Below are 16623 nucleotides of genomic sequence, written 5' to 3' on the forward strand. Positions count from 1 at the left end.
CACTGTAATCACACAGTGATATAATACAGATAAAACATACTATAATCACACAGTGATATAATATAAATAAATCACACTGTAACCACACAGTGATATAATATAGATAAATCACACTGTAATCACACAGTGATATAACATAGATAAATCATACTGTAATCACACAGTGATATAATATAGATAAATCACACTGTAACCACACAGTGATATAATATAGATAAATCACACTGTAACCACACAGTGATATAATATACATAAATCACACTGTAACCACACAGTGATATAATATAGATAAATCACACTGTAATCACACAGTGATATAACATAGATAAATCATACTGTAATCACACAGTGATATAACATAGATAAATCACACTGTAACCACACAGTGATATAATATACATAAATCACACTGTAATCACACAGTGATATAATATAAATAAATCACACTGTAATCACACAGTGATATAATATAAATAAATCACACTGTAACCACACAGTGATATAATATAGATAAATCACACTGTAATCACACAGTGATATAACATAGATAAATCATAATGTAACCACACAGTGATATAACATAGATAAATCATACTGTAACCACACAGTGATATAATATAGATAAATCATACTGTAACCACACAGTGATATAACATAGATAAATCATACTGTAATCACACAGTGATATAATATAGATAAATCACACTGTAACCACACAGTGATATAATATAGATAAATCATACTGTAATCACACAGTGTTATAGATAATATAGATAAATCACACTGTAATCACACAGTGATGTAATACAGATAAATCACACTGTAATCACACAGTGATATAACATAGATAAATCACACTGTAACCACACAGTGATATAATATAGATAAATCATATTGTAACCACACAGTGATATAATACAGATAAATCACACTGTAACCACACAGTGATATAATAGAGATAAATCACACTGTAATCACACAGTGATATAACATAGATAAATCACACTGTAACCACACAGTGTTATAATATAGATAAATCATACTGTAATCACACAGTGATATAATATACATAAATCACACTGTAATCACACAGTGATATAACATAGATAAATCATATTGTAACCACACAGTGATATAATATAGATAAATCATACTGTAATCACACAGTGTTATAGATAATATAGATAAATCATACTGTAACCACACAGTGTTATAATATAGATAAATCACACTGTAACCACACAGTGTTATAATATAGACAAATCACACTGTAACCACACAGTGATATAATACAGATAAATCACACTGTAACCACACAGTGATATAATATAGATAAATCATACTGTAATCACACAGTGATATAACATAGATAAATCACACTGTAACCACACAGTGATATAATATAGATAAATCATATTGTAACCACACAGTGATATAATACAGATAAATCACACTGTAACCACACAGTGATATAATACAGATAAATCACACTGTAATCACACAGTGATATAACATAGATAAATCACACTGTAACCACACAGTGATATAATATAAATAAATCACACTGTAATCACACAGTGATATAACATAGATAAATCACACTGTAACCACACAGTGTTATAATATAGATAAATCATACTGTAACCACACAGTGATATAACATAGATAAATCACACTGTAACCACACAGTGATATAATACAGATAAATCACACTGTAATCACACAGTGTTATAATATAGACAAATCACACTGTAATCACACAGTGATATAATATAGATAAATCACACTGTAACCACACAGTGATATAATATAGATAAATCACACTGTAACCACACAGTGATATAATACAGATAAATCACACTGTAACCACACAGTGATATAATATAGATAAATCACACTGTAATCACACAGTGATATAACATAGATAAATCATACTGTAACCACACAGTGTTATAATATCATACTGTAACCACACAGTGATATAATATAGATAAAACATACTGTAATCACACAGTGATATAACATAGATAAATCATATTGTAACCACACAGTGATATAATATAGATAAATCATACTGTAATCACACAGTGTTATAGATAATATAGATAAATCATACTGTAACCACACAGTGTTATAATATAGATAAATCACACTGTAACCACACAGTGTTATAATATAGACAAATCACACTGTAACCACACAGTGATATAATACAGATAAATCACACTGTAACCACACAGTGATATAATATAGATAAATCATACTGTAATCACACAGTGATATAACATAGATAAATCACACTGTAACCACACAGTGATATAATATAGATAAATCATATTGTAACCACACAGTGATATAATACAGATAAATCACACTGTAACCACACAGTGATATAATACAGATAAATCACACTGTAATCACACAGTGATATAACATAGATAAATCACACTGTAACCACACAGTGATATAATATAAATAAATCACACTGTAATCACACAGTGATATAACATAGATAAATCACACTGTAACCACACAGTGTTATAATATAGATAAATCATACTGTAACCACACAGTGATATAACATAGATAAATCACACTGTAACCACACAGTGATATAATACAGATAAATCACACTGTAATCACACAGTGTTATAATATAGACAAATCACACTGTAACCACACAGTGATATAATATAAATAAATCATACTGTAACCACACAGTGATATAACATAGATAAATCACACTGTAATCACACAGTGATATAATATAGATAAATCACACTGTAACCACACAGTGATATAATATAGACAAATCACACTGTAACCACACAGTGATATAATACAGATAAATCACACTGTAATCACACAGTGTTATAATATAGACAAATCACACTGTAACCACACAGTGATATAATATAGATAAATCATACTGTAACCACACAGTGATATAACATAGATAAATCACACTGTAATCACACAGTGATATAATATAGATAAATCACACTGTAACCACACAGTGATATAATATAGATAAATCACACTGTAACCACACAGTGATATAATACAGATAAATCACACTGTAACCACACAGTGATATAATATAGATAAATCACACTGTAATCACACAGTGATATAACATAGATAAATCATACTGTAACCACACAGTGTTATAATATCATACTGTAACCACACAGTGATATAATATAGATAAAACATACTGTAATCACACAGTGATATAACATAGATAAATCACACTGTAACCACACAGTGATATAATATCATACTGTAACCACACAGTGATATAATATAGATAAATCATACTGTAATCACACAGTGATATAATATAGATAAATCACACTGTAATCACACAGTGATATAACATAGATAAATCATATTGTAACCAGACAGTGATATAATATCATACTGTAACCACACAGTGATATAATATAGATAAATCATACTGTAATCACACAGTGATATAAGATAGATAAATCATACTGTAATCACACAGTGATATAACATAGATAAATCATATTGTAACCAGACAGTGATATAATACAGATAAAACATACTGTAACCACACAGTGATATAACATAGATAAATCACACTGTAACCACACAGTGATATAATATCATACTGTAACCACACAGTGATATAATATAGATAAATCATACTGTAATCACACAGTGATATAATATAGATAAATCACACTGTAATCACACAGTGATATAACATAGATAAATCATATTGTAACCAGACAGTGATATAATATCATACTGTAACCACACAGTGATATAATATAGATAAATCATACTGTAATCACACAGTGAAATAAGATAGATAAATCATACTGTAATCACACAGTGATATAACATAGATAAATCATATTGTAACCAGACAGTGATATAATATAGATAAAACATACTGTAATCACACAGTGATATAATATAGATAAATCACACTGTAATCACACAGTGATATAATATAGATAAAACATACTGTAACCACACAGTGATATAACATAGATAAATCACACTGTAACCACACAGTGATATAATATCATACTGTAACCACACAGTGATATAATATAGATAAATCACACTGTAATCACACAGTGATATAATATAGATAAAACATACTGTAATCACACAGTGATATAACATAGATAAATCACACTGTAACCACACAGTGATATAATATCATACTGTAACCACACAGTGATATAATATAGATAAATCATACTGTAATCACACAGTGATATAATATAGATAAATCACACTGTAATCACACAGTGATATAACATAGATAAATCATATTGTAACCAGACAGTGATATAATATCATACTGTAACCACACAGTGATATAATATAGATAAATCACACTGTAATCACACAGTGATATAATATAGATAAAACATACTGTAATCACACAGTGATATAACATAGATAAATCACACTGTAACCACACAGTGATATAATACAGATAAATCACACTGTAATCACACAGTGATATAACATAGATAAATCACACTGTAACCACACAGTGATATAATATGAATAAATCACACTGTAATCACACAGTGATATAACATAGATAAATCACACTGTAACCACACAGTGTTATAATATAGATAAATCATACTGTAACCACACAGTGATATAACATAGATAAATCATACTGTAACCACACAGTGATATAATACAGATAAATCACACTGTAATCACACAGTGTTATAATATAGACAAATCACACTGTAACCACACAGTGATATAATATAGATAAATCATACTGTAACCACACAGTGATATAACATAGATAAATCACACTGTAATCACACAGTGATATAATATAGATAAATCACACTGTAACCACACAGTGATATAATATAGACAAATCACACTGTAACCACACAGTGATATAATACAGATAAATCACACTGTAATCACACAGTGTTATAATATAGACAAATCACACTGTAACCACACAGTGATATAATATAGATAAATCATACTGTAACCACACAGTGATATAACATAGATAAATCACACTGTAATCACACAGTGATATAATATAGATAAATCACACTGTAACCACACAGTGATATAATATAGATAAATCATACTGTAACCACACAGTGTTATAATATAGACAAATCACACTGTAATAACACAGTGATATAATATGATACTGTAACTACACAGTGTTATAATATAGACAAATCACACTGTAACCACACAGTGATATAATACAGATAAATCACACTGTAATCACACAGTGATATAACATAGATAAATCACACTGTAATCACACAGTGATATAATATAGATAAATCACACTGTAACCACACAGTGATATAATATAGATAAATCACACTGTAATCACACAGTGATATAATATAGATAAATCACACTGTAACCACACAGTGATATAATACAGATAAATCACACTGTAATCACACAGTGATATAATATAGATAAAACATACTGTAATCACACAGTGATATAACATAGATAAATCACACTGTAACCACACAGTGATATAATATCATACTGTAACCACACAGTGATATAATATAGATAAATCATACTGTAATCACACAGTGATATAATATAGATAAATCACACTGTAATCACACAGTGATATAACATAGATAAATCATATTGTAACCAGACAGTGATATAATATCATACTGTAACCACACAGTGATATAATATGTATAAATCATACTGTAATCACACAGTGATATAAGATAGATAAATCATACTGTAATCACACAGTGATATAACATAGATAAATCATATTGTAACCAGACAGTGATATAATACAGATAAAACATACTGTAACCACACAGTGATATAACATAGATAAATCACACTGTAACCACACAGTGATATAATATCATACTGTAACCACACAGTGATATAATATAGATAAATCATACTGTAATCACACAGTGATATAATATAGATAAATCACACTGTAATCACACAGTGATATAACATAGATAAATCATATTGTAACCAGACAGTGATATAATATCATACTGTAACCACACAGTGATATAATATAGATAAATCATACTGTAATCACACAGTGATATAAGATAGATAAATCATACTGTAATCACACAGTGATATAACATAGATAAATCATATTGTAACCAGACAGTGATATAATATAGATAAAACATACTGTAATCACACAGTGATATAATATAGATAAATCACACTGTAATCACACAGTGATATAATATCATACTGTAACCACACAGTGATATAACATAGATAAATCATACTGTAATCACAGTGATATAATATAGATAAATCACACTGTAACCACACAGTGATATAATACAGATAAATCATACTGTAACCACACAGTGATATAATATAGATAAATCATACTGTAATCACACAGTGATATAACATAGATAAATCATACTGTAACCACACAGTAATAACAGGTCCTTTACATACTGCATGTTGAAGGGTCTTTTGGTTTTGGTATATTTTTTCTGATTAGAGTGACCTGCCCATAGATACTATTCTGTGTCAAAGTGCAAGAAGACTTAGTCCTTAGAAATCACAGGAGTTGTTTCCCTTGATAACTGTTACAATGTACTTACTGAAATGTCTTTGGATAATATTACCTTTGTTATTTCCAATGCTACCCAATGTAATATTTGAAAATATTATCAGAAATCATACACAACTTCATATTTTCCATCAAAATTATGTACAATCTTTTGAGTAAAATTAAGTATTTCATTTAATTCAAATTTTTGCTGAAAATTTGTAGTAATAAAAATGGTTGATCTTTGAAAAAGAAATATGTACCATGTTTTTCACAAAAGTCTAAATAAAATACTTATCACACCTTATTTTGCATTTTCTGTGTTTTCAAATTAAAATAAATCAAGAATATGCAACTAACAATTCTTAAAAAAGATTATTTTCCATAAAATGCCTGACAATCCAGGATGTGAATGCCTTTATACAACTTATACTATTCTTCTTTAAATGATATATATTTTTCAATACTCAAAAAAGTTTTTGTTTGTTGTGTAGAGGTTCCTCAATTCAGTTTAATTTTTTTTACCTTGTACATGTACATTAAATAGGTTTCATTTGTCAATTTCTTTCTTCTAGTATTGCTGGGACCCATGGCTTGAGACTATGACCCTACTGCACCACTCAATACCTTATGGCTTTGCCATCAGAGTTGCTTCTCGGTAACAAGACAATGTCTAATTTTGTCTAATTGCTCTATTCAAATTACACTGACACCCTCAATTGAGGTTACTATGAATATTGACTCCTCAGTTGAGGTTTCCTAGGAATACTGACCCTCCTCCTGTGACTGAGTGTCCTCTGCTCCTGGCCCCTTCTTGACCCCCCGGGATCTGTCTTGTTTGGGTAGAAGACCTGGTTGTACATCAAAAAATCATTCAAGGAACGAAAACAAGAGGCCCATGGGCCACATTGCTCACCTGAGTCACCTTGGCTCATATTTTAAGATTTTTCCTATATATTCACATGTAAAACTTTGATTCCTGTTGTGGCCCCAACCTATTCCTGGGGGCCATGATTGTTTCAAAATTGAATTTGGACTATGTCAGGAAGCTTTAATGTGAATATAAACTTTTCTGGCCCAGTGATTTTTCGTAAGAAGAATTTTAATGATTTTCCCTATATACACTGTATTTGTATGTAAAACTTTGATCCCCTATTGTGGTGCCATCCTATCCTCAGGGGCCATGATTTTAACAAACTTGAATCTGCACTACATCAGGAGGCTTTCATGTCAATTTCCACTTTCTTGGCCCAGTAGTTCTAGAGAAGAAGATTTTTAAAGATTTTCCCTATATATTTGTATGTAAAACTTTGATCCCCTATTGTGGCCCCATCCAAATCCCGGGGGCCATGATTTTAACAAACTTTCATCTGCACTATGTCAGGAAGCTTTCATGTAAATTTCAGCTTTTCTGGCCCAGTGGTTCTTGAGAAGATTTTTAAATGACGCCACCCTATTTTTGCATTTTTGTAATTATCTCCCCTTTGAAAGGGACACGGTCCTTCATTTGAACAAACTTGAAAACCCTTCACCCAAGGATGCCTTTGACCAAGTTTGGTTAAAATTGGCCTAGTGGTTCTGGAGAAGTCGAAAATGTAAAAAGTTCACAGACAGACGACGAGCAATAGGCGATCAGAAAAGCTCACTTGAGCTTTCAGCTCAGGTGAGCTAATCAAAAGTCAATGTTGAGAATGGAAATACATTTCTTTAAAGAACTAAACATCACATTCTACATAAACATGATGTCACCTATTTCTCTGTACTCAATTATTAGGAGCTATTTTGGAAAAAAGTTCCACATTAGGCCAAATAAAAGAATATGTGTGGTTCCGGTTACCCGACAGTCCCTAGTTTATAACCCCCCACCCTAAACATTTTTATTGACTATTTCAAAAATCTGTTACTGTATTTTGCTAAATGTAATGCATAATTTTCTTCAAGATGTTCTTTTATGAAAAGGGGGTGCATATTATATACCACTATATACATGTTTTTGACTCGTTTTCCTTCAAGTGAAGCTTGACTGTAAGTTCATTCATAGCCAATATCTAGATACCGCTAAAATGCTGAGCTGTACACACTAACTACAGGCCATCTAACATTCGACAGAAAGTGACTTAGAACTAAAGAGTGCTTACATAAACAATAGTGCAAATTTCAGGTTGTTTGAATATACTCCTTATTTTTGAAAAAGTTTTATAGATTTAAAACCTTGGAAGTGCTTGAAAACAGTACTCTGGTTGAAATATCATTTCCTACTTTCATGTTCAATAAGATGATTTTAGCAAATTCACCAATTATAGTTTTTGTTCAATTTACCTTCTGTATTTAGTTTTTGGAAAATATGTATAAGAATTGTCAAAACTAGGGTGATCCCTACCAATTTGATAGGTATCTATCACACCATATATAAATGGTAAATGCAAAGAAGTGAAAGTAAAAGGAAATTGTGTTTCCATTTAAGATAGACTATCATTAAAAAAAAAACATATAAAAAAAAAATGAAATAAAATCCCTACTTATACCTACCCTATTTTTCGAGGGAGTGTAACCGGAACCACACATACTATTTTATTTGGCATTAGCTAAAAAGCCATTCCAAAAAAAAACAAAACTCAACATAGGACATTCACTTAGTGATTTTTCTGTTTCCCCAAGGGATCTGTTATGTTTAGCGAAGTCTTTTTACAATGCAGAATATATATTTAAACTACTAGAACATAGCATAAAAATGACCTCACAGCAAGTGACAGAGACTGTGACACGGATTCTTACCATGCTTGATCAAAATCTCTTTGTATCTGTTCACAGTCTCCTGAAACAGAATCATTAATCAGAATTATGCACAAAATAATTCACCAATGCTCTTGAAGCATTAAGAAACAAGAGGCCCATAGGCCACATCGCTCACCTGAGTCACCTTGGCCCATATCTGAAGACTTTCCATATATATTTGCATGTAAAACCTTAGTCCCTATTATGACCCCAACTACCCCTGGAGGCCACGATTTTTGCAAACTTGAATCTACACTACGTCAGAAAGCTTTCATGTAAATGTCAACTTCTTTGGTCCAATGGTTCTTGAGAAGAAGATTTTAAAAGATTTTCCCTATATTTGTATGTAAAACTTTGACCCCCCCCCCCCCGACTTGTGGCCCCATCCTACCCCCAGGGGACCATTATTTGAACAAACTTGAATCTGCACTATGTCAGAAAGTTTTCTTGTAAATATCAGCTTTTCTGACTCAGTGGTTATAGAGGAGAAGATTTTAAGTATATATTTGTATGTAAAACTTTGATCCCCCCTTGTGGCCCCATCCTACCCCCGGGGGCTATGATTTGAACAAACTTGAATCTGAATTATGTCAGAAAGTTTTCATGTAAAAATCAGCTTTTCTGGATCAGTGGTTCTTGAGAAGAAGATTTTGAAAGATTTTTCCTATATATTTGTATGTAAAACTTTGATCCCCTATTGTGGCCCGATCCAACCCCCGGGGCCCATGATTTGAACAAACTTGAATCTGCATTACGTCAGGAAGCTTTCATGTAAATCTCAGCTTTTCTGGCTTAGTGGTTCTTGAGAAGATTTTTAAAGTTTTTCCCTATATATTTGTATGTAAGACTTTGATCCCCCCTTGTGTCCCCATCCTACCCCCAGGGGCCATGATTTGAACACACGTGAATCTGCAATATGTCAGGAAGCTTTCTGGTAAATTTCAGCTTTTCTGGCCCAGTGGTTCTTGAGAAGAAGATTTTTAAATGACCCCACCCTATTTTTGTGATTATCTCCCTTTTGAAAGGGACATTGCTCTTCATTTGAAGAAACTTGAAAGCCCTTCACCCAAGGATGCTTTTGGCCATGTTTGGTTGAAATTGGCCCAGTGGTTCTGGAGAAGAAGTCGAAAATGTGAAACGTTTACAGACAGACAGACGACGGACAAAATGTGATCAGAAAAGCTCACTTGAACCTTCGGTTCAGGTGAGCTAAAAATAAACAGATATTTCCAACCCGGAATTACATTTCATTAAAACATGATTTATCTTACGATACACCAGGCAACACAAGACTACAGAGGACCTTCAGATATCTAGATATAGGGACAGCGTTGGTGCTTCAGCTTCCAGATAATTTTTAGTGGGAACAGAATTTTATAAACGTTATTTTGTCTTGTTTATTCAGAATTCTGCGTTCTGGATCTCAACTCTCTTTATGAACTACAAAATGCCTTTTCCAACTATAATTTGTTAATTTATTCAGATGGTAATATCTAATTTGTCACCACTTGTGTCATCTAACCCAATCAAAGTTTTAATTACTGCAAAAACACTAGGCTAAGCCTGGTTGTCTGCTGTTAATACTGATTACCTGTTATTAATGACTGACTGCAAAGTTCATACCCACACTGTTCACAATTACATTGAATTCATCAGAAAATGGCTATCATATACAATTGGAAAAGATATTGAATGCGAAAAACATTGGAAATGCAAATTCAAAAGTGAAGGTCACTTAGTTGTATATTGTTAGACTAACATAGATAAAACTCGCACAAGTTTATAAAGCTTTGCACTAGATTTTGTACAGCAAAACTCAGTCTCCTTCCTAGACCCACCTGCGTCTTTGCCAGAATTTCCTCTGTTTTCTTCTCTTTCTTTTGAATTTTGCTACTCTCTTTCTTCAAGATTTTGTTGTCTTCTGCAATAAAATGACTGACATCAATTTTCATAGTTACAGTCAGGGTTTACTAATTATCTTAATTATAATAAATGCTAAGACTGAAATTTGTGCATCATGGACATGAGTAATAACAGACAATAATACATGTATATGTTGAGCACACGATATTTGGAGTACTCTTGTCCTTTTAAGACTGAATCAGATAAATCTGGTGTATACAGATTATACAACAATCTGGATTATACAATATCCATACTACACAAGTACTACTGTAATATATCATTACTCCACAGATTGAAGCTAATTAAGTCAGTTTTGTTGCTGCAAATCAAGCAACATTCAATGACAAATAGGATTAGCTCCATGGTGTTTCAAGAAAAGTGCAAATCTATAGACATCATTAAAGATCCACAATTATATTGCATTCCATACAATATCACCCAAGTTATCCTGAAAGTACAGCAGCATTTGCCCAGTAATTCTTAAATTAGGACATTTACACTGGTCTTAATTAGCATGTTTTATTGGTTATCCATATCAGATCAAAGCAAAATTTGGACTCTAAAATCTCCTTATTTCAAAATAAACCTTTTTTATTATAACCCCCCCCCCCCCCCCCAACACACAAAAAATTAATACACAATAATGGAGAGCTTGTATCTTTCGACTTTGGAATATGATACACCATATGAGGACTTGGTCGAGCCATTAAATGATTAAAAATAAAAACTGTGGCAATCCATCGTAATCAGGGTATAGACACGAACAATATATGTATTTTGATAACCTGTGGACTATATACAATGTACGAGACATTTATCAATAGAACCACACATCAGTTAACATATTGAGAACATTGTATACAAAGAAAACAAATGAATTCTTATTCCTCATGTCAGAGCAGACCCACCCTAAGGATGTCACACAGACACCAAGCTCGCTTGAAAAATATACATGTATATATACTTGGGGTCAAAATTTTTCAAGCGAACTTAGTGACTTTGGAATGCCATTGAAAAACTCTCAAGTTTCTCTGTTTTTTCCTGGTATTTTTTATTAACTAAGTGTCCTATCTGAGTCTGGGATTAGAAGACAAAGCTACTTTATCTAATTGCTTATTATCACTGTATCAGCAAGACAATGTCCTGAAATTAACACAGAGATTACAGATAACCTACACAATAACATAAACATTTAATGAACATCAAAACTCAGAAGTTATCACCTAGCAAAAACAATGAGCCTGTGGCTCACAGAAATAAAGAATCAGAAACCTAGCAAAAACAGATTTACACCGAAAAAGGTTCAAGCAATGTGAAGTGCATTGTGCATTTAATAAAAGTACAACATGGAGCTCGTGAGAAATGTACACAACGTGTCAAAATAATCGTACACCTCCTCCTCTTATGTATGTCCTGTATTTAAATCCCCACACTCAACTATCATCAGATATGTAATTTGACCCCACTGATAAGATTCTCATACCAACATAGGTGTACAGACTTTACCTGGTGAGTGTGTGGCAACAACAGGTACTAAGCTGGACTATAATGTGACTAAGAACTACTAAATAGGTAAGTCTCTAACAGGTGATCAAATCAGAATTTTCAATTCAATGACAATTAATTTAGACTGTATATCATAATGTAATATGGATTATAAGCATAAGGATATTAATATCCTTGACATAGATACCTAGATTTTAAGCAAGGCCAACTGAAAGCCATCCTATACCCTGGATGTATAAACTAAATGCACCACAGAGAATCACACTTATTAATTCTCACTAAAAAGACTTATATTCATGTCTATATCACACATATATAGAAACTTGTTATACATTGTACACATTCAAGTATTCAGATCTATGCTTTATGGACAGATATCTTGTACATTGACGGACATCAGATTCTTCAATGTGTTTTACTTTATACATTTATTGCATGATAGTGAGGGAAATATGAAGATTTACTCACCCAAGAAAAATCAAATTCCTGAAGGGCAATGCCAGAGGGGAACATTAATTTTCTTGGGTGAATAAATCTTTGTATCTTCCAAACATTCATGCACTAAATTGTTAATTAAACTGAAGCAAAACAAGACTACATAAATGCAGTTCAAACAGCGAAAAAAATCTGCATCTACTCATTGATAATTATGTAGCTGATCCACCCTAACAGTCACACAACACTGTCAGTGTATTATAATATACAAGCAATGAAATAAAGTGAAATGATAACCATTTAGTATGTTTCTTTTCTCCCTGAATGCTTACACGGTTGGTGATGAAACTTATAAGAAATTTGTGTATAAAAAAATCCTTTTCTGCCTGACAGAGTATGAGAATCCACTTACTGGAAATGACTCTGTAACGTCACAATCACAGGTTTACGTAGAGTTTACGGAAAGTAGACGAGGTCCCCCGAGGGATGCCGTGCATGACATTCTAAGACACATTGAGGGAAAGGGTATTATATGATACACATGTATTTGTAGGCTCAATCACGTGATTTACTCAATCAAAAGTATTCCAAAAATCGTAGTGTCATTCTCTTGAGGTATAATAAGCTTCAGGATCTTTGTTAAAAAAATATCTGTTTCTGCAATGTTTCCTTTTTCATCAAAGTATTTCCCCTCCCCAATCAGATCATTCTGCTAGCTGTAGTGTTGTATTCCTCTTGGTGAATTTAATGCAGAGACAGGAAGTATTGGTCGGCTGGTGTACTTGTATTTACTAGTATCTATATGATATCCTGTCTGTTTTGTGTGATTAGTTAGACAGGAAGTGACGGTCGGCTGGTGTACTTGTATTTACTAGTATCTATATTGATATCCTGTCTGTTTTGTGTGATTAGTTACCTAAGGGCTGTTCCATTAAAACATATGAGATACCCGGGGACAGCAATTAAAAAATAAAGTGCACCGCCACGGCACATGATACGCCCGTCACATATTGTTAACATGAACATATCACCATGAAGAGATAGGTATGCATGGAACCAAATGTCAACCTTCCTTTAAGAATCTTACCCACTTTATGGCCTCATGTGACATTGCTTCAAATATTGATAATGTAAGCTTAATGATTTTTAAAAGGATATAAAAACATTTTCCCAAATGGTTTCAATGAAATGATTAAAGTGCAAGATAGCCCTTTATCCAAGCAAACAACTTACAATAAATGGGAGTACTCAAAAAGGTTGATTTATTCAACATATCAAAAAATACATATATCAGTATCTGCCTTTGTCAAATCTTCAAGTATAAAAGTAAAATATGCATGGTGATGTCAATATAAATAAATATAGATTAAAAACGGTTATTTCAAATACTGGCGCATCTCCTATGGTGTAGTTATTAATTAGAAAAAAATAATACATCATATATTTCTCAACTGGTTGTGTTAGACTTGAGAAATGCACATCTGCAGCTTTGCTCATTGTATTTTAAGGAATGAAGAACAATGCACAGCGTAATAAAACATCAAACATTAGTCATTATGTTTATTCTTAGACTGTAAAACTGTCATCTTAGTGAGACATGACAATCTGCACCTTGTTGTTGAGATATAAAATAAAAATATATTTTACAATATCATATTAATTCTTAAACTTTATACCAAATTAACTTTCAAAGTAATGGCTACCAATTAGAACTGTTCTAAAATTTGACAGATCAATTGTTCAGATTCCTCTGCCCAATTCCTGATTGCAAGAGATATAGATAGCACCTCCTTGATCAGATTGCTGTAACAGAAATCTTCTAAACTCATTAATTAATCTGTAATTTGACAGAATGCAATTTTTCTGTTAGCAAAATGCCTCCTGAATTGCTTGATAATTACACCCATGGGACAAGGGAAATTTCTCTTGTTACTGACACAAAAGAAATAATTTGTTTGTTATATACTGCTGTATAGTACAGTGTATATAATGAAGAATGTGTAGTTTCTTGAATTAACATTTTTTAATATGGTTATTGCAATACTATTTCATCTGTTCAGATTTACACAAATGCCCAATCTGCAGCTTTGTTCATTGTATATCTTTTTTCTGAACAATGCCACAGCCATAACAAAACATCAAAATACTAATCATTAAAATAGGCCTTTATACATATTGCAACCATTTGTTGTCTTAGTGAGAAATGATACTCTGCATATAGGTTGCTGAGAAAAAAAATTAAAAATTATATAGTACAATGTTAAATTAATTTTGAAAATAAAGACTAACCACAACAAACAAATTCACTTTCACAAATAATTTCTGGTATATCTGCAATTAAGAGGCTAAGATCTCTCTGCCCAATTCCCTAGAGATAAAGATAACACCTGCTTGATCATGTTGATCAGAGATGCTCTACACAAAACTCATTAATTAGTCTTGTCAAAATGCCCTTTGCATGCTACTCCCATGGGACAAGTGGAATTTCTCATGTTATTGTTAGAAACAAAGGAAACATTACATAGGCTAAAAAAAAGCTGTACAGTATATCATAAAAAAAATATGTGTTTTCTTGATGTAACATTTTTGAATGAGGTTTTCTACAAAACTCTTATATGAGTAGGGATTGTACCAATTATAACATACTTTTTTCAAAAAATCACTTCAACTAAATGTCACAGTGACCTTAAAGTACAGTGCGACACACCTTCTACCTAAAATGCATAAGATGACCAAGTTTCATGATTCTAGATCAAATAGTTTTCAAGTTATGAGCCGGACAGGGTTTTACCATATTTGGCCATATCTTCTTAATTAAAAGTCACAGCGACCTGGTTTTAATGTGCGACACACCTTCTACCCAAGATGTATCAACTGACAAAGTTTGATTATTCTAGGCCTTATAGTATTTAAGTTATGAGCTGGACACGAAAAAGCTAACAGACGGACGGATAGACGGACAGACAGACAGACGGACGGACATGAAGGCCATAACATAATACGGCCCGTCTTAAGACGGGCGTATAAAAATGTATGGGTGCTTGTCATTGGTAGAAAATTGCATATATGGTGGGTACCTACTGCCAGAAAACTGCATCTGTGGGTGGTTGTTTTGATAAAATCTTTTATTTTTTACCGAAACTGAGAGGAATGCAACAAGAGAAGGGAAGGGTTGAAAGTAGAATGTGAAACAAACGCCGTTTTCTGTCTTCATTTTATCTCGGTCGATGAGGTTCCGCGATCCGGTTATTGTTTCCAGTTTGACTCTAAACTTATAGCGACCGGAAATTAGGATTATCTCCCTTGTCCAAAATGGAAAATGAAATGTGCTCGTGGTCCATTGAAACGGTTTTTGATTTTTTCTAGCTGCAATAATGTAGCCCTATCCAATTTTTTTTAATTCTTACGTTTTCGGGATGAGGCTACAA

At 32.3% G+C, this 16623-nt stretch overlaps 1 protein-coding gene across 1 annotated transcript in view; it reads right to left on the reverse strand.

The window, feature by feature from the left end:
• LOC125658798 (uncharacterized) overlaps positions 1-16623 on the reverse strand; it is a 55753-nt gene that overhangs the window by 24073 nt on the left and 15057 nt on the right. Inside the window, exons 10-12 of the mRNA XM_056148975.1 lie at positions 11188-11270; positions 9350-9389; positions 7348-7425 (exon numbers count right to left, since the gene is read on the reverse strand). Of these exons, the coding sequence (XP_056004950.1) occupies positions 7348-7425; positions 9350-9389; positions 11188-11270 (201 nt within the window). The remainder of the gene's footprint in view (positions 1-7347; positions 7426-9349; positions 9390-11187; positions 11271-16623) is intronic.

Source organism: Ostrea edulis, chromosome 9 (assembly GCF_947568905.1).
Source record: "Ostrea edulis chromosome 9, xbOstEdul1.1, whole genome shotgun sequence".
In the NCBI taxonomy this organism is placed as follows: domain Eukaryota; kingdom Metazoa; phylum Mollusca; class Bivalvia; order Ostreida; family Ostreidae; genus Ostrea; species Ostrea edulis.